The sequence below is a fragment of the Lutjanus erythropterus genome, chromosome 14 (assembly GCF_056507025.1).
Source record: "Lutjanus erythropterus isolate fLutEry1 chromosome 14, fLutEry1.hap2, whole genome shotgun sequence".
NCBI classification, from domain to species: Eukaryota; Metazoa; Chordata; class Actinopteri; order Lutjaniformes; family Lutjanidae; genus Lutjanus; species Lutjanus erythropterus.
Window position 1 is genome coordinate 32,476,609 of NC_139330.1, and position 27,245 is coordinate 32,503,853.

The following is a 27,245-nucleotide window of genomic DNA, read 5'->3' on the forward strand; positions in this document are numbered from 1 at the left end:
TAATTATATTTCTGCTGCTTTTTCTGTCTGCAGCCACATACAATGTATTTATGTACCTGTGTGTATATGTGTGTGCGTGCATGGATGCGCGTGTGTGAGAGTGGCTGAAATTGCAGTCATTACTTAAATGTGTTTGCATAGCAGAGAACACATGGGTGAACTGTCAGGCCTGAGAGCTGCAATCAACCTATTAGCTTTCACACACACACACACGCACACACACACACACACACACACACACACACACACACACACACACACACAAAGCCCTTCTGTCACCAGGGCAGGATGATAAGCCGCTGCCTGTTGCTAAAAGCAGGTAAAATATTTGATATGTTGTCGGGGCTCTGTTGTTATCAGCTGCAGAGTGTAATATTCTGAACATAATGAAGCTTTCTAGGAAAAAATCTGGCGGCCCTTATGTGGAGCGCTTCAACTTTTCCATGCTTCTTGAAGCCTCTTGCTGTGGCGCCTTACAGCCTTAAAAATGCGTGCTTTTTCTAAAATATGTCATCTTTTTGCAAGGCCGAAGCGAAGTGCATAGAAGATGGATAGAAGTCATTAGCATTAAGCTGTGGTCACACTGTAGAAAAAATTAAATTGCCTGTCTTTCATTTAAATGAATATGCAGATGAGACGCATGCATTTATTGTGCTGTAGACTGTTTTTTCCCCACTGATTTTGTACCAATACCAGAGCTCTTTTTTTCTTTATTATTTTTATTTTTGTTTATTTCTTTGGTATTAGAAAAATTGCATGAGGCTGATTGGTATTTTACGTTCCAAGATGCAACTCTTTCTTTTTGTAACCATTTGTAGATGGTTGTTTATGGAAGTTGTCGTTTTTGTGCTGGTTTGTTGCCCCTTGTGTGAGGTGGCTGGTACATTTCTTCACTGCAGCTGTATTTTCAAGCTAGAAATTGGAAAATGTTCCCTTGTATTAAATGTTAATGCAGATACAAAGTGCAATTTATCTCAATTTGCGCTGCTTAGCAGAGTGTTTACAAATAGAGAACACATGGACTTTGCACACAGATTGGTGATATGAGTCCAATAAGTCCAATATTGGATTGGATCAGTCCCGTCTGTAGTATAAAGTGCAGGTATGGAGGAGGTGGGGTGGATGAATGGGTCAAACTAACTCAGGACTTTGACCCAGGTGACTGGGGTTTGTGTCCTGTGTCAAACCAATAGTCACAAATGTGAACTTGAGAAGAATGTAATTATTATTACCCAAAACCATGATTTTTTTCTAAACCTATCCAAGCAGTTTTTGCGCCTTTACTTTGAAAGCCTACCCAGATGTTATTGTTATTCGTTATTGCTAACTTGACCAGAGAGCGCTGCACATGCAAAACTGACAGTGTACCAACAGCATCATAGATTGAAGTGTTGGGCCACACGATGCTGTATTTGATGTTTTGGGTGTGAGAATGTGTTGCAATAACAGATCCCACAATTCATATTCATGGATCCTGTGCCTCTGTTCACATTTAACAATGTTTTGGATGCAATTTGCCCACATTTGCATCCACTGTCTACACACCCTGAGCCTTAATCAGTACATTACATAGTTACATCGTTGGATTAGCATTGGAAACATTTGGCACAGACATTCATTTCCCTTTCATGATTGGATGTGATTACATCTGTTCAAAATCTAATTGTGGAAAACTCGTGTTAACATATTAACTCAGACAGTGAACATGGTAAACATTATACTTGCTAAAATTTTAGCATTTTCATTGTGAGCATGTTAACATGCTGACACTATACCTAAAAACAAGGGTGCAAGTTTTGTGTCAACATTTGAGCATCAAACACTAATGGAACTGTCTTAATTTATGTAAAGGAAAACAAAATTCTTTGTATAATTTAATGTTTGTATTTGGGGTACAAATCCAAGTGTAAAGAATATTGAGGGGGGCCTATACTATAGAGCTGCTATGATTAATCAGTTAATCAAATATTTTTTGATTAGTAAATTAATCACCAACAATTTTGATAATTGATTAAGAGGTCTGAGGATTTCTTTAGGAAAAGAAGTCAAAATTCTCTGATTTCAGCTTCTTAAATGTGAATATTTTCCAGTTTCTTTACTCCTTTCTGTCAGTAAACTGAGGACGTCATCTTTAGTTCTGGTAAACACTGATCAACATTTTTTATTGACCAAACAACTAATTGATTTATGTAGAAAATAATCGACAGATGAATCAACAATGAAAATAATTGTTATAGGGAAGACTTGAAAGACCTCTTGAGTAACAAGACTAAAATGTTTTAGAATAAACAAACAATCATTTAATTAATCAAGAAAATAATTGACCGATTATTCGACTATGAAAAATATCTTTATTTGCAGCCTTACTATGCTGAAAGCACCACTGTACCTACCTTGATCTGCTGGGCAAATTTGCTGGTTTAGTCTGAAACAGACAATCTCACTGTAGTATTGTGATGGGAAGCGAGGGCCAGTCTTACTTTGGTACCGGTTCCTTAATGGTAAGCACTGGAGCTTCTGGGAAGATGCTGCTGTCACTTTATGAACTTTGTGTTGCCCATTCATTGCTTTAACAAATAGGCACCTGCATTTGCCTTCTGTGAAATGTTTCCATACTTGTGTGGTTGCAGCCAGTGATGTTGCATTTGAAAGCATCACGGAAGTATCGGTTTGGTTGGGGCAAGTTAACACGCTTAGGGGAAGTGCGCTAACTTCAGCAGGATTAGCAGTCACTGGTCGACCATTATTGCAGATTGTGCAAGGGTCTCTGTTGATCTTATGTCAATGTAGTGCTTGTTATCAGACCAAAAAATATGCAACTTGTGCCACATGTTTTAGAGAAAGCAACACTGCCAGCATGTGTTCACTGTAAATTATGGAGGTGTATAGATAAGAGTACCAATGAGTGATTGAAACTCATTGCTAGTTGTTCTTGTCCTTCCATCTGTCGAGAACATGATCTCACAGGCATCGGACAGTATGTTTGTTCCCCCCATCACTTAAGTGTTATGAGGTGTAATAAACATCACAGACTAGCAGCACTTTTTTTGTGCTGTTTAAGGTAAATGTGTTCACTGACCACTGTGTCACTCATTGTAGTTTGTTACAGTGTCGCTGTTGGAGCGCTGAGCTATTTCAGTCTTTATTTTAACTTTTAGGGTTGTGATGAGGACATCACAGAGGAACAGCGTGTCTATCACAGACCCCCCCACCAACCCTGAACCCTCCCCAATTGGCGACGCTAAGTCTAACACAGTTGCTAGGCAGCAGCCATCAGTTGCTAGGTGATTGTGACGGCGTATAGCAAAGGGGCTGGAAGAGTTAGAGTGAGGACAGGCAGAGCATGACAGGGAGAAAGGAATGTACGAGTCACCTGACATTCTGACTGACAGGCATCCTCCTGCAGGTGGGGCAGCAACATGAATGAATAAATATTAAATATTGTATGATAAAAGCTGTGACTACTAATGCATGAACTCATTTCACGTGTTTGCACTGAAACATCCTGAGTCATTTACACCTTCTGATATGATCTGTGGAAGGCTGAATGATGTAAGACTGAAAGCAGATGATTTATGATGATACTCTGACACCGCGACTTCTGAGGAAAAAGGATTCTGTGTGAAGCTCACTTTCTCAGAGGTTTGATGATGGCGAACATGGCCGCCAGAGTACGAGGCCCGATGCCCTCTCAGGGTCGGTCATTGTCAGTGCAGGATCCGTTCCGGCTGTATGATCCATTCTGCACACGCTCGAGCAAGCCGACATCCTGGATGGTTACGTACAGCAACGTCACTTGGACGTAACACATTTTAGTTTGCTGCTAGCCTACCTGGTCTGTTCCAGAGCCGCCATCTTGGACTGACCATTCTACTCTACATTGGATTTTAGTCAGCTTATTAAAGAATTAGATGAGAGGCAGAGAAATAAGTAATAAATAAGTGCACCCTACGAAAAAATACATACTATGAATAAATACACCAGACGCTATACGCCATACACCAGATGATTTAAGGTGTTTGGCAATATTGCTCTTTTACTTTTTAAAGTTGAAGGTTTATACATTTATTTATCTCTTAATTTTTTTGTTATCCATCTTGTAACGTTGTACAGTTTTATTTCTGGTTGGGTTTTCTGATTAGTTTGTTCATTCCTCCCCGATACTCCTGTGGTGTTAACTTGTGTTGTACTGTAGGCTACTGTGTTGTTCATAAAGTTTCTTCCAAACCTCACTGGAGTAGACTGGATCAGGTGGTTAATCAGCTAGTAAGAGCAAACTATGTGGTTTGGTTTCTATCCAAGATGGCAGCCTACTTGCACACGTGTGACTGGAACAGATTGTGCACTGACATATGGTAAATACAAGATTATAAAGTGTTCGCTAAATTGAGAGTAATGCTGAGTGAAAATAAAATCTGGTGAAACGATGTTGTACATAGTAAATGTAGTGCTGAGAGCAATTTCACTGAGATATTGTTAACAGTTTCCTTCTGAAAATAATATTTGATTTTAACAAAACTGATCCCAGCATGAGATTATACTGTTCTTATATTATGAAATTGTGTTACATTAAAACACACAACACAATAAGTGAGTGGGAAGAAAATTTTAACCTTCTAACATAACATAATAAAAATCAACCCCTAAAATCATGCCATAGTCTGTAATATTTAGAGATTAGATTATTATCATCTTTGGCTTGTTTTGAAGATCAGGCGTACATATTAGGCAATCCAAAAGTAACTGAAAGTAATGAAGTTACATTACTTTTATAGTGTGATACTTGGTAAATGATAACTGTATCGGAAAACATTTTTTAAGTAACTCTCAACCCTGCCCATGTGTGCTGGGCTGCTTTATGTGATGCTTCTAGTCACATGTAGTATAGACTCTGCTACACTAAATGGAATGGGATCTTAATTAGTATCATTGCTAACACTAACACTATTGGAAAATTTGGAATTTGGGAAATTTGAGCGCAAAAAACATGTTATTTTGTTATTGTTTTGTGCTCAAGTCAGCATGTTAATGATTCTGCCTCTCAGTGATGCCACCCAGCGCCTTCACTCATCTTCATTAACATTATTGCAGAGTCACCCATCCCTCCCTCACTCACTCACCTCAAGAAGTGTGTGTGTGTGTGTGTGTGTGTGTGTGTGTGTGTGTGTGTGTGTGTAATTAAAACAGGGTTGGACAATAATTGAAATCTCTGCTGTTCCACTGGGAAAAACCTTCTGTAATTAAACACAACGAGGCAGAAAGAGCAGGAGACAAAGACAGATACTGTGGCTGACTGTGAGAAAAAGAAAAGACCGGTTTATCACTGATGAAGCTACAACCTCATCCTCGCTCACACAGCGTCACTGCCATCTAGTGGCTGCATGGTGTGAGTGCAGATTTGGAAGAACAGATGCCAACTTCTGCATGTGTTGCTCGTTCATCTCACTGATGATTCTTCATCTTCCTGCACAAATATTGAAGAAAGGCTGCAGTATCACACATTTAAAGATAAAATAAATATCAGTATTGCAATGCAGCTCATGCAAAGTCACCTGGTTTATTTTGGGGGACTATTTCAGACAAGCCAGACTGTATACTAATGTGTATAATAGTACAGTTTTAAATGTATTTTGCTTGTCTGTGTGTGTGTGTGCAGCTGCGACAGCCACCACCGAGAATGAGGAGCGTGTGTTTCGGCAGCGGATACGTCCCAGGAAGCGTCAGGGTGCCGTCCGCCGGAGGGTCCACCAGGTCAACGGACACAAGTTCATGGCCACCTACCTGAGACAGCCCACCTACTGCTCCCACTGCAGGGACTTCATCTGGTGAGGACACACACCCTCAAAAATGCATCAGAAAGCGTAGAGCACGTCCCACAACTTTGTCAAATTTGACATCAAACGGAGACAGACACATACAGGATGCATACACTCACACAGGATGAGTGTACTTCCATGCACTGGAGGGTTAGTGGTTCTAAAAAGTCATGCAAGCAAAATAGCATTATCAGTTTCTGCAGGATAATCCTTATTTCTTGTGTCCCTTGTTCCTGAAAATATTCGGGCTTAATGAATAATTTCATCATATTGAGAAAATTGAGGCATTCATTGTGAGGAAAAGTTGCCGTGGAGGCGTCAAGCTCATCTAATAGGCCAGGTTGTGAAAATGTAGCTAATGCAAGCTTTCATTTTCTGCAGGCAGCGTAGATGCAACACAAGCTGGCCAAATTTACCAACCTGCCTTTGTAGTATTTCTTTGCAAATGTACCAAACAAAGAAACTGTCAGAGGAGTGACTGATGAATGAAAGGATTCTCTGCTGCCTTTTCATCTATAGATTGGAGGGAAAGTCATTTGATTCGTTGTGCGGCTCAAAGGCTACCAGCGGCTACGGGCAACTTTTAGGGTGGAATGTTTTCTTCCATGTGAGCCAATGCATGGGTTGACTTCATGCATTAGTCAACACACCTTAAATGTTAATGTGACAACAAAGAAAAAGAAAAGAAAAAAAGACAAAAAAAAAAAGACAAAAGTGTCATAGTGTCATTCCAGTGTGCTCTGGCAGGACAATCCCTATGCAGCAGTGCATCTTTGAAACCCCTCCAAATGAATAAAGTCAATCTAAAACCTAAACTTAAACTAAAACTGCTTTTCAGCTTAATCACAGGGTGTTTATCAAGTTAAAATGCACACACAATGAGGAAAAACTGTGATTTCGTTCTTCTAAACAACAACAAAAAATGAAAATTACTACTAGTATATCTGTAATGCATTTAAAGAAATGTTAGGCTTGGTTAGAAATGCATGTAAACATATTTTACAGCAACTGCTTCCACTGACCTGCTGTCCTGTTTACATGTAAACACAGTGGATGCTGTGAAGTGTGGAGTAATAAACAAAGCCAGCTGTGTTTGTTTCCATCCCAACAAACTGCGTTAGCGTCACTCACATGGAAACCATGTGGCCTCGGCACTTCGCTGGCTTTCAGCTCTCGACTCTGGAGGGACGTTTGATGTGTAATCAGAATCACAAGGGAAGTGTGTCGGAGTGTTGAGTCCTCCAGTGTTCGGCGTTTCTGAGGTGAATCAGCAAAAATGCTGCACCGTGCAGAGGGACAGAAGTGTTTTAATGCAGGCCAGCTAGTGTTTATTGCAGTAAACACTGCAACATGTGCCATTTTAGGATAAAGTAGATTAGATTTCATGTTGTTTTTTGCAGCACGAGTCAGTTGTTCAGAAGAATTGATCCTCAGGTTATGATTGGTTTATAACAGCCAGTTTTTAAAAATAAATGAAACACATTTGTTATTTATCTTCTCTTAGATGTTACAACATCCTCCCTTCTGAACTAGGACAAAAACACTCCTTTAAAAGTCTTTATACATACACTATTATACATTTTCTGTCTCTCTCTGACCTTCAGGGGCGTCTTAGGAAAGCAGGGCTACCAGTGTCAAGGTAGGATGCTCTTTTATTGAAGCCATGTCTTTACATTCCTGTAGTCCCACTTAAAACACATACAGTTGCACTGTAAATTTGTTTTTTTATGTCCGTGTGTGTGTGTTCCCCCTGCAGTGTGTACCTGTGTGGTCCATAAGCGCTGCCATGAGCTGATCATTACCAAGTGTGCAGGGATGAAGAAGCAGGAGGACACAGTCGGAGAGGTACTGATCCTCAACTGCAGGCTGTCTTTATAAGATAGGACATTTTGTAATGCTTCAGACATCAGTTAAATACAACTGTTTTTATGTCTGAATGAAATCGCAACATCTTTCTTGCGGTCTGACCTGCAAGAGGACATAAAATGTGTCTGTTTATAATTACACACTTTCCAGCAGAGGTGTGACAAAATCAAGAACACTTGTAACTTGACTTTAACACCAGTGACTCGTAGCTTAATTTAGAGTTGAGAGTTTTGACTTCAAAATACTCGATATCTTCCCCCAAGCTCAAATATAAAAGTGTGCCATGAATCAATTAATTTCCTTTCATTTCTTGAAACAATTTACACTGTTTAGTCCCAGTCGGCACTTAATTTCCCAGGTCCACTTTGTTTGAACCAATCCAGCAGCATTGAGTCAAGATGTATGAGTGAACCACGAGGAACTAACATTAACATTACTCAGCTCCAGCTGGAAAAAAAAGATACCAAAGATATTTTTTTTCATGGACAAAATCTACGTGATTGTCAACAAAAAACGACATGCTTTATACAAAACGTGTGGGTTGAAATGTACAGATAAGGATGCAACAACTTCCAACTTCATTCAACATTTGAAGTCATGCAAAGAGCGGTGAGTGGGGGATCTGTTTTAAAATAGCATTACATTTACAGTGAGGAGCATGTTATGACTTGTTTAGAACTTGGGACCTGACTAAAGACTTCCCTGTCTTAACTTGGGACTTGAGACTTTAGACTTGAGAATTCATGACCTGTTAATGCACCCATCTGGCATTGAAATGTTAGTCATCGAATAAAATTTGCTACATGTGCTACAGTACATTTGGATTAATTTACCAAATTCTGTGACAAGATTATTCTGCCTTGAAAGCACTGGACAGACCTGCAATTCTTTACTTAAACTCTTCCTTGCAAAACAATGACTTTGTCCCTCCTCTGCTTTCCAGTACAAGCTGGTGACTTCTGAAGTTTCAAAGTTTTGCTTAAAGGGATTTTGACAGAATGTTCAGGTGGTCTCGGAGTCGAGGTGCCGGCCATGGGCTGCAGTCTTAGCCTTTCATGTTCAGCAGAGGACTGTTCCTGTCATTCCCATTCTTGCCCCTCAATTCATGTCATTTCTCAACTGACAACTATCAGTAATGGCCATTAACTCCCCCAGAATGATAAAGGAACTTTAACAGTAGTGGTAGAGGGAACAACTTTTACAATTCCAGCTTTTTCCAGCCAGATCAGACCTCCAGAGTCCTGCAGCTTTGTCTCACTGTCCTCTCTGTGCCTCTTACAGCCGGTCGGTTCTCAGAGGTTCAGTGTCAACGTTCCGCACAAGTTCAGCATCCACAACTTTAAAGTTCTCACCTTCTGCGACCACTGTGGGTCTCTGCTCTGGGGTCTGCTGCGACAGGGACTTCAGTGTAAAGGTACGGACAAATACATAGGGCTTTCTGATGTGGACTAGTACTACCTTTAGTCTAGGGCTTGCTGGCCCTGTTCCACATTTAGTCTCAGGTTAGCCCTGAGTTATCCCCTGAAACCCAACTAAACACAGGACTAAAAGCTACCAGTGTGAAATGCAGCCAAAAAGGGTTTAGTGTGATTTTAGCCCTGGATTAAGTGCAGTGTAGAAACCACTAGAATGTAAACATAAGTTGTGTGTTCCAGCGCACATTTAACCCAGGGCTAGTAGAGGTCCATGTGAATCGGATAGCCCTGAACTTAGGTTAACCCTGGGTTAACAATGTGTGTGTGAAAAGGGGATAAATTGTCACAGGGTGAACTCTTAGCTCAGGGCTAAGGATATGCCATGTGAAAAGCCCTTTTAACAGCCTTTAGCCACTTTGCACACTGGCGCCTTTCTAAGAATGCTGTTAGCTCTGGGTGAAGAGTCGTGTGAAAAGCCCTTTAGAACCTTCTTAGCCCCAGGCTAAGAAAGCTTTCACACTGGCACAGTCACTGGCATCATGTCAGTGTGAAACAGGGCTAAATGCTATCGCAGTAGCTAAGGAAGTGTGTGTAACAATGGGCTAAGTTATCTCCATAGTTATCTCCTCAGGCTTGGGCGAAGATTATGCAAAGTGAAAAGCCCTACATTGTGTTAGTCTTAGTTAATAAAAGTGTAGACAAACATACTCAGGTCTATGATACCTGTAGTTTAATTCAACTCATTCGAAAGTCTGTTCTGAATTTGGACATACTAAACCTCTGTCCTCCTGTGTGTTTGTGTGTGTGTGTTTGTGTTTCAGTGTGTAAAGTCAATGTACACAGGCGCTGTGAGAGTAACGTAGCACCTAACTGCGGCGTGGACGCCAGAGGAATCGCTAAAGTCCTCTCAGACCTCGGAGTCACACCAGACAAGATCTTCAACAGCGCCCAAAGACGGAAAAAAGTCAGTCATCTGCAACACAGTCACTTAGAGGCTCAAGAGTTTTTTACCATCTATAAACTGAAAGTATTTAAATGGACTTTGGCAAACCCTACTTGTGCTTTACAAACTCCAGATGATAATGATGATGGTAATGATAAAAATGTTGTTGGTTAAATTAGTTATGAAGATATTATGTCTTCCTCAGCTTGCTCAGGGTCAGGACTCCCAGCAGCCATTATCAGGGACGCCTAAGGCGGAAGACGATCGCTCAAAGTCCGCCCCCACGTCACCATGTGACCAGGGTAACAGAAATTCTGATTATCAAACTCTAATTTCCATTACACCAAATGAACAAACACACCAGAACTTGTCTCATTTATATTTCTGTCCAGATGGGAAGGAGCTGGAGAACATCCGGAAGGTTCTGTCGTTTGACCACCGAGGAGATGAGCACAAAACGCACCCCCTGTCCACCGCCTCATCTGATGCTACGGTTGCTACGGGAGACACTCATGGAGGTGGAGAAGGTGGAGGAGGAGGAGGAGGAGGAGGAGGAGGAGGAGGAGGAGGAGGAGGAGGTAGTGATGGAGGCAGTGTCAAAGGAGTGGAAGGTGAAGGAGGCCGGGAGAACGGAGAGGTCAAAGGTCACATAGCTCCTGAAATCAAGAGGATGAACCTGCACGACTTTGTTTTCATCAAAGTTCTGGGAAAAGGCAGTTTTGGGAAGGTGAGCACACACTACGAGTTTTGACATTTGGTAGCTTGTTTCCTCTTCAGGATTTATTTTCATCTGTCATTACTCTTCTCATTCATTCTGTCCCCTGTCACTCAATGGGGGGAGTTGAACCAACAAGGATTAAGTTTTTTAACTTGATTAAAACATGGTTTAGCTTTAAGTTATGTTTGACCAAACTTTAAAACTTCTTAAAATCAGGAAAGCTTAAAATTTAAACCTTTCCCAATTTAGTTTTTACTTTTTTTTATGTCCAAATTAAAATGTAATCCAATATTAACTTTAAACTTTGTATTAACTTTAAAATTGCTGCCTTTTGAGATGAACTGAGCAAAAAACTTGTTCAAGTTCCTTGAAGAAATTTAAGGGACTCACTCAACCCAATTGTTTTTAAAAGTGCATCTTTTCTTTTTTCTTTTTAAAATTTCTATTTTTTGTCCATATTGCTCCATTAATTCAGCCAACAAGTTTTTCTCGAAGGAGGAGGAGCTAGAGTTCTTCTACCATGATGTCATGAATAGGCTAATTAATTTTTTAGCTAACTATTTAACAATGTAACATTTTATTAACTAGCACATAATGTAAGGTACTGTTAAGGGATACAGAGCCGCTTAAGGTCAAAGTTTTCCCCCTTTATTTATACTTACTCGTTCCCAACAAAACTCAAATTTATCATTTATTGATTTGTTTGCTTACTTATTTATTTATTTTTAATTTTTAATTTTAAAATGAGTGAGCAAGTGTCTCCATACTGATTAAAACGGTACAGGCCGCCCAGTATAATTGGGTACTAGATAATGCAGAAAATAGCCAAATACCAGAGAAAATCTTGGTTTACAGCAGTGGTTCCCAACCTTTCTTTCCTTGGGCCCCCCCTATTTATATCTAAGGAAAGCTGAGCTCCCCCAGCCTGAACATTTGCATAAATGTCAGGTTCATACAGGTGCTGGAAATCCTTGGAAAGTGTTTGGGTTTTGGATAAAGTGCTTGAAACTGTTTACAAACATATTACTTTTATTAAAAATTGCAACCTGACTGAATTAGCCAGTTAACTTTTTAGATAACAAAAGAAAATAAGTCAGAAATTTGCTGAGCCAGATTGTGCAGGAAGTTAATGTTTAATCATTAATCATCAATCAATTAACTGCCAAATAAAAAATTAACTGATTAAACATGTACATTTGATATTTGACATTGTTTTGTCTGGCTGAGCCATTCATTGGGTGATTTAAAATTGAACTTAAAAAATTAAAAAAGAGAAAAGAAAAAAAAAACAACTGTAACCCTAATAGGAAGCCAAGTCTGCTTACAGACAGGTGACACATTTTGAAACAACAAACTTTATGTCACAAAACATAATATTGGTTGATAAAAACACAATAAGATCTGTTTTAATGTGATGAAGAGGTGAAATAATCATTTTGTATGTAATTATATAATTTACCACAGCTGTAAGGTGCTGGAAAAGCTTGAAAATGCCCGAAAAGTACTTGACTTTGACTTTGGAAAAGATGTCTGAACCCTGAAATTCTAATTTTAGTTGATGTGTGCAAACCTGATTTTGAGCACCTCAGAACAGAAAAAGTCTTGGGGACCCCCTGTGATTTCTGGTGCCCCCATAAGGGGTCCCTGGACCCCAGGTTGGTAACCAGTGGTTTGCAGTACCATGGTGAATGAAGCTATGGTCAAAACTACTGTACAATGGTTCAATACAGTGTATTTAATCATTCCTACAGACACCAACACAGAGAAGACAGATAAGTAAAAGTACTTTGGCTATCGTACTCTGATTACTTGCCTCATTTTTCTGTTTCATCTCCAGAGATTTGCAGGTTTTATATTTATATCTTTACCTTTCCTCCTCTATCTCCTTCACTCTTCTTCCTCTCCACTCTACCTGGTCTGCGTTCAGCCCTGACAAAACATAGTGAAGGATTTATTTCAAGAGAAACTGAGGTGCCACCTGGTCTTTCTTACCATGTAAAATATTATTTCACTTTGTTTGGTTTAACACAGTTAAAAATGGGGACAGAAATCTAGGACGTCTGGTCATGATCGGTTTACATCAATAAACTTGGATTTACTAAATAGTTTTCAATTTTGCAGAGATCTTCTTAATTTTAAACCAGGATTTACTCGTTTTAAAAAAAAAAAAGTGTGAGTGATGTACGGCAAAAAGGACGGATCAGACAGCAGGAACAAATGAGAGAAAGAGTGAAAAGGAAGACATAAGGAGTAAAACGAGGAAGAGAAAGGAGAGCTTTGTGGAAAATATTTTCTCTCGTTTCACATTTGTGGTTGCGACTCTGTCCTGACTGTTTGTCTGTGTGTCATGTGACCAGGTGATGCTGGCGGAGCTGAAAGGCAGTGACGAGGTTTACGCCGTCAAAGTGCTGAAGAAGGACGTGATCCTGCAGGACGACGATGTGGACTGCACTCTGACTGAGAAACGGATCCTGGCCCTGGCCAGAAAACACCCGTACCTGACACAGCTCTTCTGCTGCTTCCAGACTAAAGTAGGAACACACACACACACACACACACACACACACACACACACACACACACACACACACTCACACAAATATGCGGACATTCTTTGCACCTCTAGGGGGCAGCATCAGACAAGATTTCAATGTGTTGCCTTTAGTTGCTGTGCTGACATATTAAAAATATCCAGGGAAAAGAAATTAGAAAGTGAAACATTTAGCAAAATGATAAAATATACAAAGGAGTGTAAGATAAAAGATTAAATTGTATGACTTTCACACCATTTTAAAAGTGGTTTCCAGCTTTGGCCTTGGGTCTCATGATACATCTGATGGATAACAAGATAATTAAAGGGATACTAAAGAAAAATTTATATTTCTTCCCAATTTTTCCATTTTCCTTGTGGGATACCTCACAAACTAATCAGGCCTTTAAACTTCTTTCACTGATAGAGAAAAATCACTTTGAGGCTGAACTGCTCACACCTGATGTCTTCACCGAGACCATAAGCTGCAGACTTACAGACAGGCTTCATTTCAAGGAAGGTCTAAAAATCAGTTCAATTTAATATATTTAAATATTTTTTAAGTAAACAATGCAATTTACTAGCTCTGTGTCCTCTCTGGTGTGGATACCTCCTTTGTTCTTTTTTTTATATAATTTATTGTAACAGTTTAAGAATGTGCGTACATTTATGTTTGCTTTCATAAATGTTCAGTCAAGAGCATTTTTGTAGTGACAAAATACAGAAACATAAATAAAATAAAGAAGAAAACAGATCATGATAATAATAGTAAATTAAAAAAGGAACTAAAGTAACAAAACAAATTAATTAGGTTGGTCTGATGATGCATATACATCGCCTTTCACATACATTATACATATACAACACACATACTTACATATACACATCTACTCTTACCCACACACACATCATAGCTGTTTTATTTTATTAGATGTTTATATGTGAACCTGTCATGTTCCAACTTGCTTATAGTCATTTTTTTTGCGAACTGTGAAAAAAAGAAATAAAAATTTAATTAAAAAGGAAAATAAGTGATTTTTAACAAATATATTCAGCCTGAAGTCTCAGACATTCACCACATAAAATGTAATCAAACTTAAAGAAAAATTAACAACACTACTGCAAGATGTCAGATAACTTTATAGACTAAATGTGCCCCAAAATGTGGCACTTTATAGGTGAAATATTACAATTAAATTAATGGTTAAACATGCAGAGTACATTTATGAACACTTACACACACAGTATAATCCTTTAAAACCACCCATAACAAGAACTAACTTCAACATTAACTTTACCTTTTTAAACAATATGTATATATGTATATATTTTTACCAATAGGTTAATTGAGTTTTCAGTTATTTTCAGAAAATAATAGTGATGTTAAAACTTTATGTATGCATTCTTGCAAATATCCAGTAAACTAAACTAAATGTTAAACATTTATAATGCTCTGTATTCATCTTAAACACTTCATTTAATGACCTTTATTATAGAGGCTATAAAAATCTTCCCCAAACTCGTACAACATTTGATATTAATCCTCGTCCATCATCATTTATATGTGGACCCCAGAAACATGAGTGTGACAGGGCTTTCAAGATTTTAAGGTCACGATTCTGTTTGATTTTTCAATTTTCACATGTGTCTTCTTGAGCATATGCCCTGACAGCTGTCATTTACATTTCCAGATTCTTCTTTTAAAAAAAAAAAAGTTTAAAAAGTTATTCTGTATGATATCAAGGGTCGTATAACAGCAGGTAACTTGCGATGCGTTCAGAGACGTGCTGGCACAAGTAGGCGTGGGCGGAAAGAAAAATACTTTCTGCATTGCTGATTCGCTTTTGATTTTGTATTTATTTTTATTTAACCTACATTTAACAAGGCAAGTCATTATGAACAAATTCTTATTTTCCAGAAGTTAAGATCCTCTTAAGAAAAGGGGGTAGGGACTAAATGGGCATCAAAAATTAAATTATTGAAGCTCATTTTGATAAATTTTTGATTTAATATTGAAATTTTGACACCACTAGTATGTCATCTTTCAACCAGTACTTGGCCTACCAGCACTCCTTCATGTTAGGTTTGTCTACAGAGATCTGTTCTTTGCATTTTATGTTATGTCCCTCCAGATCAAATCACAACTTCTTATCAGTTAAGCACATTTCTGTGGAGGCTGGTGATTCACCTCCAGTCCACAGAGGGCCAACATTTTCAGACCGGCTTCCAGAAAACATCCACACGGCTTCTACCAGTGAAGTCATTAGTAAAGTATCTGCCATCAGCTCAGAGAGCGAGCTGTATTTTCCTTTCTCTGTCACCCTGTCTCTCCTCTCATCATCGCAGCTAATTTGTCCATCTGTACAGTAAGTGGACGATGACAGGCGAACACACAATGGGCACCAGTGGGTGGGACGCGGCCAACGCCAACAGCTCCTCCAGGCCCGCTGCATGTTTTGTCTATCGTATGTTGCATAAGTGTTCCTGTCTGGAAACGCATAGAGGCTCTATACGTGAACTCCATACTGTCCACCATACGTGTGTGTTGGGACGCTGTATGTATGTGTTTGCGTGACTTCAGGGTGTGTACTTTTTCCAGTTTGACGACTCGCTGAAGGAGCAGGTCACATGTTGTGCTGTCCTTTCAGTGCAACTTCAGCCTGACGGTGCTGAACGGGCCGCACAGGTGTTCACTTTTATCACACGGAGCTCGACAAAGCATGAGCTGCACAAGACTGAACGTTTAGAAATTTAATTTCATGTCTTTGAAGTTCACTTTGGTTAAGAATAATGATGCAACACTGAAGTTTAGAGTTTAGATAAAGAGTTTCAACAAGTTTTCTCTTTTGAACACCTGGTAGAAAAAAAGAAATAAGGGCCTTCATTTGTCTTAGTTTTTTTTAAAATGACATTTAGTACACTATAAGTCACTTAAACTCTTCTGTCGCACAGTTAGATTCACTGATAGTGTCACAGAGTTCAGCTATAAGGACTGAGCACATTAAGAACTTATCCATCATTCATAATCCAAAAAAAAAAGAACATGATTAAATTCATATATAACTCATTATAAATCAGTATCAGTACTATGTAAATATTCTAAAAGATTCTGGATTTTCATGGTATCATAGCTTGTTTTTGATATTGTTTATGATCACCATCTCTATATACAGTAATAGTTTTTCTTATTGTAGCTGGTGGAGTCCATCTGTCCCCAAGAGCAGTCATATTTCTCAAAGGACATCATCCAAAACCCCCTAAGGGGCCCTGAACCCTAGGTTGGGAACCAAAGAAAAAAAGCTGGCACATATTAAACCCTATTTAGAAAAGCTATAGATACATTTTACTAAATATTTATCTTTTAGACACCTTTAAAATATTTTAAAGTAGAAACATGGGGCGCCTTGGTCACTCATCTGGCCTGGAGCCAAGTCGTCCCCTGTCTCTTTTGTCTCTGTCCAGCTGTCACTGTCATCATCATCATCATAGAGCAACAACTGTTGCATTTTTGACGTCATTCTGTTTCCTGGACCAAAATTCCAATCATCATAACTTAAGGATGTATCATAAGGGAACCCCTCTGAAAATACTGATATCTGTAGTTCTTTGAATGACGGATTTTTGGCAAAACTGTCAGCAATAGTCAAACTATAAAACTGATCAAATGATTCAGTATCAGGGAGAGGAAGAGTTGAGCTGTAAGAATGCATAAAATGCATAAAACTGACACTGGGATGAGATTATTTTATTTACAAATCTGAACTAGCCTCATGAGTGTCCTGTTGTTTCTTTTGTGGAGCAATCAGACAATTTACAGTTGTGTTAGAACACAGTGAAATGTCTTCATCTAATGGAAATATGTGTCACCATTTAGAGATTTAATACGGGACAAAAGTCCAAAGATCGATGTGTTGCTGTGTTTGCTGCAGCGTGTCAGGGAGGAGGAGCTGAGCAGAGTGTTTTGTGAGCTGCATCTTTTGTTTATTTTCTCAGAATGTTCTGGAAAGCCTGAGTCTAATGATGGCGTCTCCTGTTCAATTTATTTATTCCTGTTATTTTCCTCCAAAGCAAACACAAACATGTGCAGGCTGGACGCACAAGACACAGAAAGGGTAACAGACAGAGAGACAGTCCTCTCAGACCACATCTTTATTCTGTGTTTTTTTTTTTACTTTTTTTTACTTAGTTTATTAATTTTTCATTCTTTTTTTTTTTCTTTCTTTGTGGTAGAGACACACACACACACACACACACACACACACACACACACACACACACACACACACACCGGCAGTCAGATGTGATTGGGAGTGTGTTCTCGGACAAAACAAAGGGACTGTGGTTCTTACATAACTGCTTTGATCCTTATCAGGGCCATGATGTGTATTCCATATGTTGTGTAAGCCCGCCCTCATCACCCGCCTCACCCCCCACCACCCTTACTTTTCTTGGAACACACACTTAATACTGTGGACCCGATGTAATTATAATAAACAAGCCCACATATATCCTACATATTGTATACAGCATGTAAACACACACACACACATGCACGCAATGGTATTGCACTTCAGCTCTTACAAAACGTTGGTTCTGCATCGTCTCAGTGTGTTAATGAATTAGATCATTTCACTGCGACAGTTCATAGTGTGAGAGGGTGGCTGTGATGTTGTGTTCAATCCTTTCCAGACATGTCTCTGTTTTCTGATATGTTTTTAAAGTAGTAGTTAATGACCAGGTTACTCAAGATGATCCACAGACTTCGTTATGAGCAGTTTCACATATGCACTATTTTCTTTCTACTAAACCAAACCCGTCAACTGTATTACTGCGCAGAGGGAAGCGCGCATCTACTCATGGACGAGAGGCTTGTGACCAGTGCTGGGGAACGTTACTTTTAAATCTAACTCGTTACAGTACAAGATTACTGTCATTAAAAAGTTACAGCGTTACCTACAGAGAAAAGTAACTTGTTAGAGTACTTTTGCGTTACCAAAAATGAAAACACTTTTGTGATTCCTTGTGCATGGTGGTTGTATTGTCCTGAGCACAGCTTACAGTACATTATGTTTCAGCATGCAACTAATGAACCAGTTAGCTTCTTCAAACACATGCCTACATACTACAGACTTCCAACGTTAAAAAGCCTACGCACAGGCGCACTAGTCTGGATAGTGTTGAAGAAAAGTTTGATCTTGGAGAATTTGTTCAATGCATCCATCTCGAAACCATCTTGGGGCTGTGTATATGAAAACCTGACTAAATACTGGAGTACTTGAATTGCAAAACTAACGCGCCACATTGTTCGCTACAACAACCCGATCCGGTTGTGACAGCCTGGGGTGGAAACATTAATGGTGTCCTCCTCCTCCTCGTCCATGAATAGGTGCACGCTTCCTACTACGCAGTGATACGGTTGATGGGAAAGAAAATACTGTAGTTCCTACATGAAACTGCTCACAACAACATATGAGGATTATCTTAATAACCCAGTCATGATTTTTGGAAACATGGAAATATTGCTGTTGAGTTTTCCAGTGTATTTTCTGGTGCTTTGAGTGCCACAACACAGACAGCCAATATCTCCAAAACTCTGCAACTCACACCAAAACTATCCAGATGGATAAATAGCACTACAAGTAATAGGAAAAAAAATGTATTTTTGATATGTGGAGTGAACTGTCCCTTTAAGAAAAGATACAGCTCAACGGTCGTGTTAACCAGGGGCGGTGAAGGCACCACACATGCTGTACATCCACACACAATAAAACAGATGCCAAAAGAGCCAGATTCCAACAAGTGTCTGGTGTTTTTTTGAATTTTGGTCTCTTTTGAACATAATCTCTCTTATGTACAGATTTCAGAAAAGGTCACTGTTGATTAGAAATTCAACTAATGCAAATAACCCAAATAATGAATCCGTAATGAACTTATTTCTTATATTTGTTTTATTTACACAATAAAATAAAACAAAGACAAAAGTAAAGAATCAAATTGTGCAAGTGAGATAAAAAAAACTCACCTTAGTAAGCATTGTAAGAAAATGTAAAAGTAATGTAATCCTCAAAAGTAAGCAAACAACATGAATCATGTAAAAACAAAATAATGTGGGTAATGTCTTCAGGTGTCTTCTTTTGTCCCGCAGGTATCAGTTTACTAGTATGCAAGTCAAAGAAAAGCATCACATTCTGTCATTTTTTCTCATCGTTTTTCATGTTAAATTTGTTGGACAATTTAGTCATCATCCAAATAATTGCAGATTCTTTTTTTTTCAGTTTTCACTGACTGAACTCATCACAGTTGAGTTTTTCTTCATTGCTCTTTCCCTACATCTTTGTCTCTGACTCCGACCTCCATTTTACTGTTTTTTTTCTCTCTCTCTCTCTCCACCCTCTTTCTCATCCAACCCTTCACTGCGGGGCCCCTCAATGCCTAATTTACTGTACCTGCAACACAGCACTCTGTGTTTGGACACAACCTGTACTGTACATGTATACACACCTACTCTAATGACCATCTAGGTGGTAATACTGCACACTAGATCATCTCAGCATGTGTGATTATGTTTAAAACACACTTTAATTTATTTTTAAAGAAATACGTAAATTCTAGAGAACTAATAGGATAATATTTTTGCACATTGTCGCTGCCATTTTTTAAAATATCTATTATTTGTTTATTGTTTGCCATTAATTATTATATTATATTATATTATATTATGTTATGTTATAATTGTTTTTTAATCTATTATTACTTTTATTTTTTTATTAGGCTTTTTTGGCATATTTCACATATGTTCCCAAAGCACAATTATTAATCAAATTAATCATTAATCAAAGTTAACAATAATATTGTTAGTAGCAATAGTCCTTAAAATGGAAGATCAGAAAATAGAAAAAATACAATAAGTAAAACAAGTAATTAAGTTATGTTTAAATTAAATCAAGTATAACAGTCAAGTACATATGGTATATAATACTATATATATTACTTAATGCTTGTCTTGTGTTAATTAATAAAAATAATAAAGAAATAATAGATTCATTCATTTATTTCAATCTATATAAATATATGTGTCTTGTTTTTTTCCTTGGAGGGTGTGACATCACTCTTAAAAAAGTCTGTACTTTGTGTGACCTATGTCCTACCTACACTCTCCCTCCCTCCTTGTTCTCCCCCCTCCTCCTCCTCCTCCTCCCTCACTCCACTTCTTAATCGACTGTGGGATCGCAGCCCTTCCCCTATCAGCCTAATTACCACTGAGAAATGTAAATAACATTATACAACAGTATCGCAGGGCCTCGCCATGCTCCGCACACTGAGGCAGAGCGGGGAAGTTGAGGCAGGGAAGGAGTGAACGAGGAAGAGATGCAGCTGGATAAAAACAAACAAACAAACAAACAAACAGGGAAAGCTGGTTCTAGACTGCAACATTTGCGATTCTAAACATGCTGATCTTTGTGAGCGGACGGAGGGGATGATGATAAAAAGGTGACGGAGGACAGAGGGGGGAGAGGGTTTGGTAAGAAGTGAATGAAGTAAGGAACAGAACACAGAGGAAGAGTGAGTGTTTTTTAATGAGCTCTAAGTGAAGAACATCAGAGGCAGCAGAGCAAACAGAAACCAGCCAGGTACATTAATGAACCTTTGTTCTCTGCTGCTGAGGACAGAGAGGGACTGATGGACCGACGCAGGAAGATAGAAAGACAGATAGAGAGACAGGCACACACACACACACACATACAGTGATGCTCAGAGTCACTGGGGTCATACAGACATAGCAGATGACTAAAAACAGACTTTTCAGACCACTGCAATCAACTGATCCTCTAACTTTTTATGTTAACTTCCCTGATTTAAACAAACACACACTGTAACATTTGACATGTTTTGTTTACAGGAGACATCTGTAACATATTTACCGTAATTCAGAGATCGAGGAAACATGTTAAGCTGAAATACTCAGGATGGGAATAACTGTTTTGTATGTCTGTTTCACATTAATCAGAGATCAAATTAATGCAGAATTTTTGCAAAAGTGAGTAAGTGTCTGTTTATGAGTTGTCAGAAATAACTAATACTCTTGTAGAAAGCACAGATGTTTATTATTGTAAAATTGAGCAAAATGTTAATGGAGTTTGGCAGGCAGTGGGACAGACAGCCTACTTATCTCAACACGCAGTGTTTCATTTCAGTACAGTGGTCTTAAACCAACCATATATCAATATATATAACTCTCTATTTGGACTGCAGTACTCATTACTCATTTATCTAGAATAGATATGATAAATTCTTCTGGTTAAATGCACAAATGTTAACTCTGCCACTAGTGATCCAGTTTAATGACATTGTGAAGTGGGGTGGAATCATGGGAGATGTTATCTTTACTTTTAAACAACCACCATTTGCTGATAAAAATCTATCTGATGTGACATCACGTCATGTTTAGTCACATGAGCTGACTTTCTCACTCTGTGTCATATCTGTGGTATCTTGTGTTTTCCCAGAAGTTGTAGCAACTAGTAAGTAGCTAGCAACAGCTAACTAGAAACACATTACACCTTGAATAAATTGCATATTTCTCTGGGTTTGAACATTGTTTGAAACATTTGGGGTATACAAGTACACAACTCAACAAATATATTGCATATGGCTAGCATTTTTAGACATTTTAATGTGGATTTTTTTCATATTTTGTCTTTAAAAGCTTTAGAAATGGTACTAAACATGTTCCTTTAAACAGTATTTGCTGCAAAAGCTAACAGGGATTGAAGGCAGGGTTTAATGCATCAGGATTATATAATTACACTTCCTATTCCTTGCATCAAATGTTTTTAGAAACATATTTTAGTGTACCATTTAGCTGCAATACAAGATATATTGTAACCAGGTGGCATTCATTTTGGTTCCAGTTTCCAACAGAGGCTCCCAAAACTCAGATCAAACTCTCAAACTGGGCATTATGGCTGAAACGTGGATGAAGATTCTGTTACTGCATTGCCTATTTCATGCTTAAAATGTTAGTGTACCAATTAGCTGTATGAGAAACTTACTCACAAGGCAGCCACGCTGAAAACAGATGCAAGGAGGACAGCGGGACTCAGATGCACTAACATGCATGAGGTGCTGGACTGGACAAACAGAGAATCTCAGATTACAGACATACAGTGTGACTTCATTCCCTGCCAAAGACACCATTACTCCACTATATCTTTATATAGCAAATAGTTGTTTGCTGACGTCTTGTGAGGCTGAATGTTTTATATTGCACCTTTAAAATTTCTTTTCAACATACACTACTTAAATCTGAACTGCACAACAGATGAATATGAGTTATAAATTCCATATGATTTTATTGTAAATTCCATAAAGCAGTTGAGGGGAGTTCTTTCTGTCTGTGCTGCCAATTCTTTTCCTGCTTTCCAAAGATCATTTTCAATAGTTGTCTGTGCCTTTAAAATATATGAGCTCTACTTATGAGCTGGAGATAATCCACGCAGCACACGTCATGTTCGAACCAGAGGGATTCAGCCCTTTGTGAAGGACTGAAAGGAATGAAAGTACTTTTGTTGATAACGTCCATTTTTCTGAAACTCTATCCCTCACTCTGATGACAGCACGAGTAGCTGGTGAATGATTTTAACTGTCATGTTCCTGGATCAGGATAGAAACAGATATAGTGTTTATAACATGTGTGCCTTTTCTCTTAAACATTCCCTCTCAAACGTGGTTTTCTTATGTTGTCTTCACTGACTTGTAACTTTGTCACTAGAGAGACTTGACAACCATACATGCAATATACAACTATACAACATGCTCATGCTTAAATACAGAGGCAAAATATATATTTTTTTGCATTATAATTATTAGTATCTATCTTTCCCTCTGTTAGTTCCATTACCTATTTTTTTAATTTTGTGATTTAAATTGGTGTTTTGCTGCTTTTATGTATTTTTTTTTTAAGTTTCAAATTAATTTTGACAGTAATATAAGTAATATAAGTGTTGGTCAAATTTTATTTGTTCTTGGTAAATAAAAATACACATTTATAGAGTTATACCAGGTGTAATAAAGGGTATTATGCAGACATATGAATGCAGGTGTGCCTTGCAGTCGTTCAGAAGGAAGACACATTAAAAATCATGCAAACACTCCGCACACTGCACTCGATCGTGGCTTTATAAGGACCTGACTCTCCTGGAAGTCTGTTTCTCCTGAAATAATCAAGAAGAACTACTCACTTACAAAGTAAAAAAAATATATATATATATTTGACCAATGAAATTCAAGTGTTCTGCTCATTTGTTTTTACGGGAACGAGGAGTAAGAAGATATTCTGTGGGAGAACCAGCAGCCCACAGCACGCACTTTACTGCTGTCAGCCATCATGAAGAAAGACAGTGAGGGTGCATTAAGCATGCAAGAACAATGAACACACACACACACACACACACACACACACACACACACACACACACACACATACACACACACACAGTGTATGCACATGCAGGTTGTCCGGCCAAATATGTGTCAGTCTGGAGCAGTGGAGAGTTGTTCTTTTCAGAACTGCAGTCATTAGTGGATGTGTGTATGTTTGCTGTTCTTGGGATGTAGTTCAGGCACTGACACACACACTTTTGTAATTCTATACTTGGTAGAAAGTTGACATAATGCATTCCTTAGCCCTTAACCTTAATCAAGAGACTTACTTAACCTAACCACCACACAGGTGGCAGATCAGCAAGCATTCATAGAAACATTTTTTGTAACAGTTACACTAAAAACAAAACAGTCGAGAAAACTCAGATTTTCAAGGCAAGGGATTGCAGTAGATTTTTGCAATAATTCTGAAGTTTTGAAAAAGTTTTACCAACTACTAACCTGTTGTCTTTAAGTAAAAGTAAATGTTTAGATTTCAGTACTTTCAGGTTGACAGCTCACTGTGACCAATTTTTGACTTTTTTTTTGGTTTCTAAAACTCAAAGATTCGAGTTTATCTAAAGATGAAAAGTAAATTATCTCAGCTAAAGATTATAGGTCAGCAAAACAGCGTTGCAGAATCTCCCAAACAATTGAAGTGAGTAGAAGTACCTAAACATTTTACTCAACTAAAGTACTTGACTAAATGTACTTAGTAGGGCTGAGCGATTTTGAATTTGCGATTGCGATTTTGATATAAAATTTTGATTAATCATACAGCCTTAGTACTTACATAGCATTCTACCACTGAAGTGTCTGATTATGAAGCTAACACACACACTCCCCACAAGGCATCATTAAGATTTGCTCAAATCGTGATCCTGAAGTGGACCACCCATTTTTTCAGTCACTGCTCCAAATGTCCATTGTCCCAAATACACTCTCTCCCTGCAGTTGTTAGTCCAGTGACTGCTGGCCCTGTCCGTGGTGCTGGATCAGTCGGGGGTTTACCCGTAATGGGCTGTCTTTCTGGCCTTACTCCTAATGGCATTTCAAGTGATTTTAATGTAGCACGAAAAATTCTGATTTAAATTCATGAGATTTTTACCTCAGTTGGTGTGCACCCAAGTCACCTGAGTCATTAGGGTAGTTAGGGTGTGGGTTAGCAACTACAGGGAAAGTGTGTATTTTCAGAGCAATGGGTGTTCAGGGCAATGGCCGTTTGTTTTTGGGATAATAGATGGATGTCTTAGCATTAGCTGATTAGCTGTGAAATTAGCTGCAGGATCAGTGACTTGCTCCCTGCATTAAATTGTTTTGGCGCATGATTTAATTTTCCTCCATCCCAAATGAGCTTTCCGCCCAGTGGGTGATTTTTCAGAAGGTTGGGCCTTCAGAACAATGGCAAGACACTGGTCTCTGATTTGTGGCATATTTTAAAAATAAGTCTATATGCTGAAAAACCCACCTTGTTGGATGTTTTCAACTTGCAGGACCTGTGACTTCTTCCTTGCATTAAATTATGTTGGTGCCTGATTTACTTTTCCTCCATCCCTGCTATTTGAAATATATCTTTTTCAGTCGCTTTGCTCCACCCTAATATAAAGACTATTCATCTGCAATCAGCTATGCAGATGGAAGCTCAGGAGGTCCAAACTTCTCTAAAAAGCAGCAGGATGGAGAATAATGTTTTTTTAACAAGTCCCTTTTCTTTTAATTTAGAAGCAGTTCTAGTTTAGAACAGGTGGTTGATATTTCACCTTTTGCAGGTGCAGGACAATTTACAGAAGCGTTTGCCTTGGATCTGTCGGACAGCGAGTGGCTGCTCATTACTTGGACTCGAGCTTGATTTAACTGCTGGAGTTTTTTTTTTAGGACAAACATTCTTGATCTGGTTCCAGGGCCACACACACAATACACTCTGTCCCCCAATTACAATCATTTCCTGCTGCCATCATCAGCGAGAAAAAAAAAAGAAAAATCCTGCCGTCCTCTTAAAGGCAAAGTCCACAAAATGCATGCATGACTCTAAACTGGACTAAAAAGGATGATTCATGCAATTTGGACCACTGTTGTTGTAGCGGCACTGACAAGGAAAGCAGTGTGAAAATCTTCCATGAATTGGTGATTAGACAGTGTGAAGGTCTGAGTCAAACCACAGCATGAAAACAAACTCAGGCTCTGAATGAAATCACTGAGTGCATCTTTACTGGGACGGCTCTGTGTGCTAATGACTAGCAGCCTAGCGGTAATGGCTCGTAATGTTCCGAGAAAAATAGGGCAGCAATTCACTTTTTTTTTTGTTTTTGCACGTGAACAAAAGTTCAAACCCCACTTGTTGCTGTTATTTTCCAGTTTTGACTGATTTTGATGAACAAACAGTGCTCGTATTATCAGACGGGGAGATACAGTCTGTGACATTTAAAAGCCAAACAGGTATTTATGTTGTACAACTGCATATGTGGACATTTGTTAAGTTTACTCACTTAGGTTCATTTATATGACCTTTATTAATCTCTTTTTCAAAGGAGACCTGAGTATATAAAAATATGTAGCTATGTTTTTTTTTTATAAGTATTACCACATATGGGAGGACTGTAATATACAGGATGTACATTAGAATATAATTAAAACAACAAAGTGTAAAACCAATCAGAGTAATGCGTTACTTTACTTTGATGTTCTATTTTTTGCAACTACATTTACCTCTTTCTTTGGATACAATATGTAGTTTGTAAATTTCTTTGAATTCTTTTCTTTCTTTCTTTCTTTTTACTTCAATCTTTTTTACTTCTATCTGTCTTACTTTTCCCTTTTTCTTTGCTTGTATCTTTTTTCGTTTCTTTCTTCAACCTGTTCACTTTTTTCCTCCTTTCTTTTAGTTTTCCACTTCTATTACTGTCTTACTTTTTGTTTTCCTCATTCTTTATTTAGTCCTTACTAATTTCCTTTCTTTCCTTCTTTCTTTCCCTTTTCCATGGCTCACATCTTCTCTCTTTCTTTCTTTCTTTCTTTCTCCTTTATTTATCCCCATTATTTTTCCTTTCCTTCTTTCTTTTTATTTTTTATTTACTTACATCTTTATATATTTACTTACATCTTTCTCCTTTTTTCTTCCTTTCCTTTATTTCTCCTCCTTACTCTGTCTTTCTTTCTTTCTTTCTTTATTCTTTAGTCCCATCTTTCTTTCTTTCATTTTTCATTTTTTACATTTCTTTTAAATTTAGTTATTTGTTTCCTGCTATCTTTTATTTTATTTACTTCCATCTTTCATTGGTACTTTTCCTTTTTTCCATACCTCACATCTTCTTTCTTTCTCACTGCCTTTCTTTTTGTTTTTCTATTTATTTATGTATGTATTTATTTACATCTATCTTTTTTGTTACCTTCATCTTCATTTATTTACTTCCATCTTTCTTTCTTTCTTCCTTACTTTCCCATTTTCTTGGCTTGTATCTCTCTTCTTTCCTTTCTTCAACCTGTTCTTATTTGCTACCTCTTTTCCTTTATTTCTCCCCAATCTTAATGCCTTTCT

The 27,245-nt window shown here is 38.2% G+C and overlaps 1 protein-coding gene across 1 annotated transcript in view; it reads left to right on the plus strand.

Annotated features, from left to right (window-relative positions):
* LOC146315752 (protein kinase C epsilon type-like) overlaps positions 1–27,245 on the plus strand; it is a 113,584-nt gene that overhangs the window by 50,476 nt on the left and 35,863 nt on the right. Inside the window, exons 3-10 of the mRNA XM_084735187.1 lie at positions 5,657–5,825; positions 7,421–7,455; positions 7,573–7,661; positions 8,964–9,096; positions 9,919–10,061; positions 10,246–10,342; positions 10,433–10,767; positions 13,116–13,289. Coding sequence (XP_084591313.1) covers positions 5,657–5,825; positions 7,421–7,455; positions 7,573–7,661; positions 8,964–9,096; positions 9,919–10,061; positions 10,246–10,342; positions 10,433–10,767; positions 13,116–13,289 — 1,175 coding nt within the window. The remainder of the gene's footprint in view (positions 1–5,656; positions 5,826–7,420; positions 7,456–7,572; positions 7,662–8,963; positions 9,097–9,918; positions 10,062–10,245; positions 10,343–10,432; positions 10,768–13,115; positions 13,290–27,245) is intronic.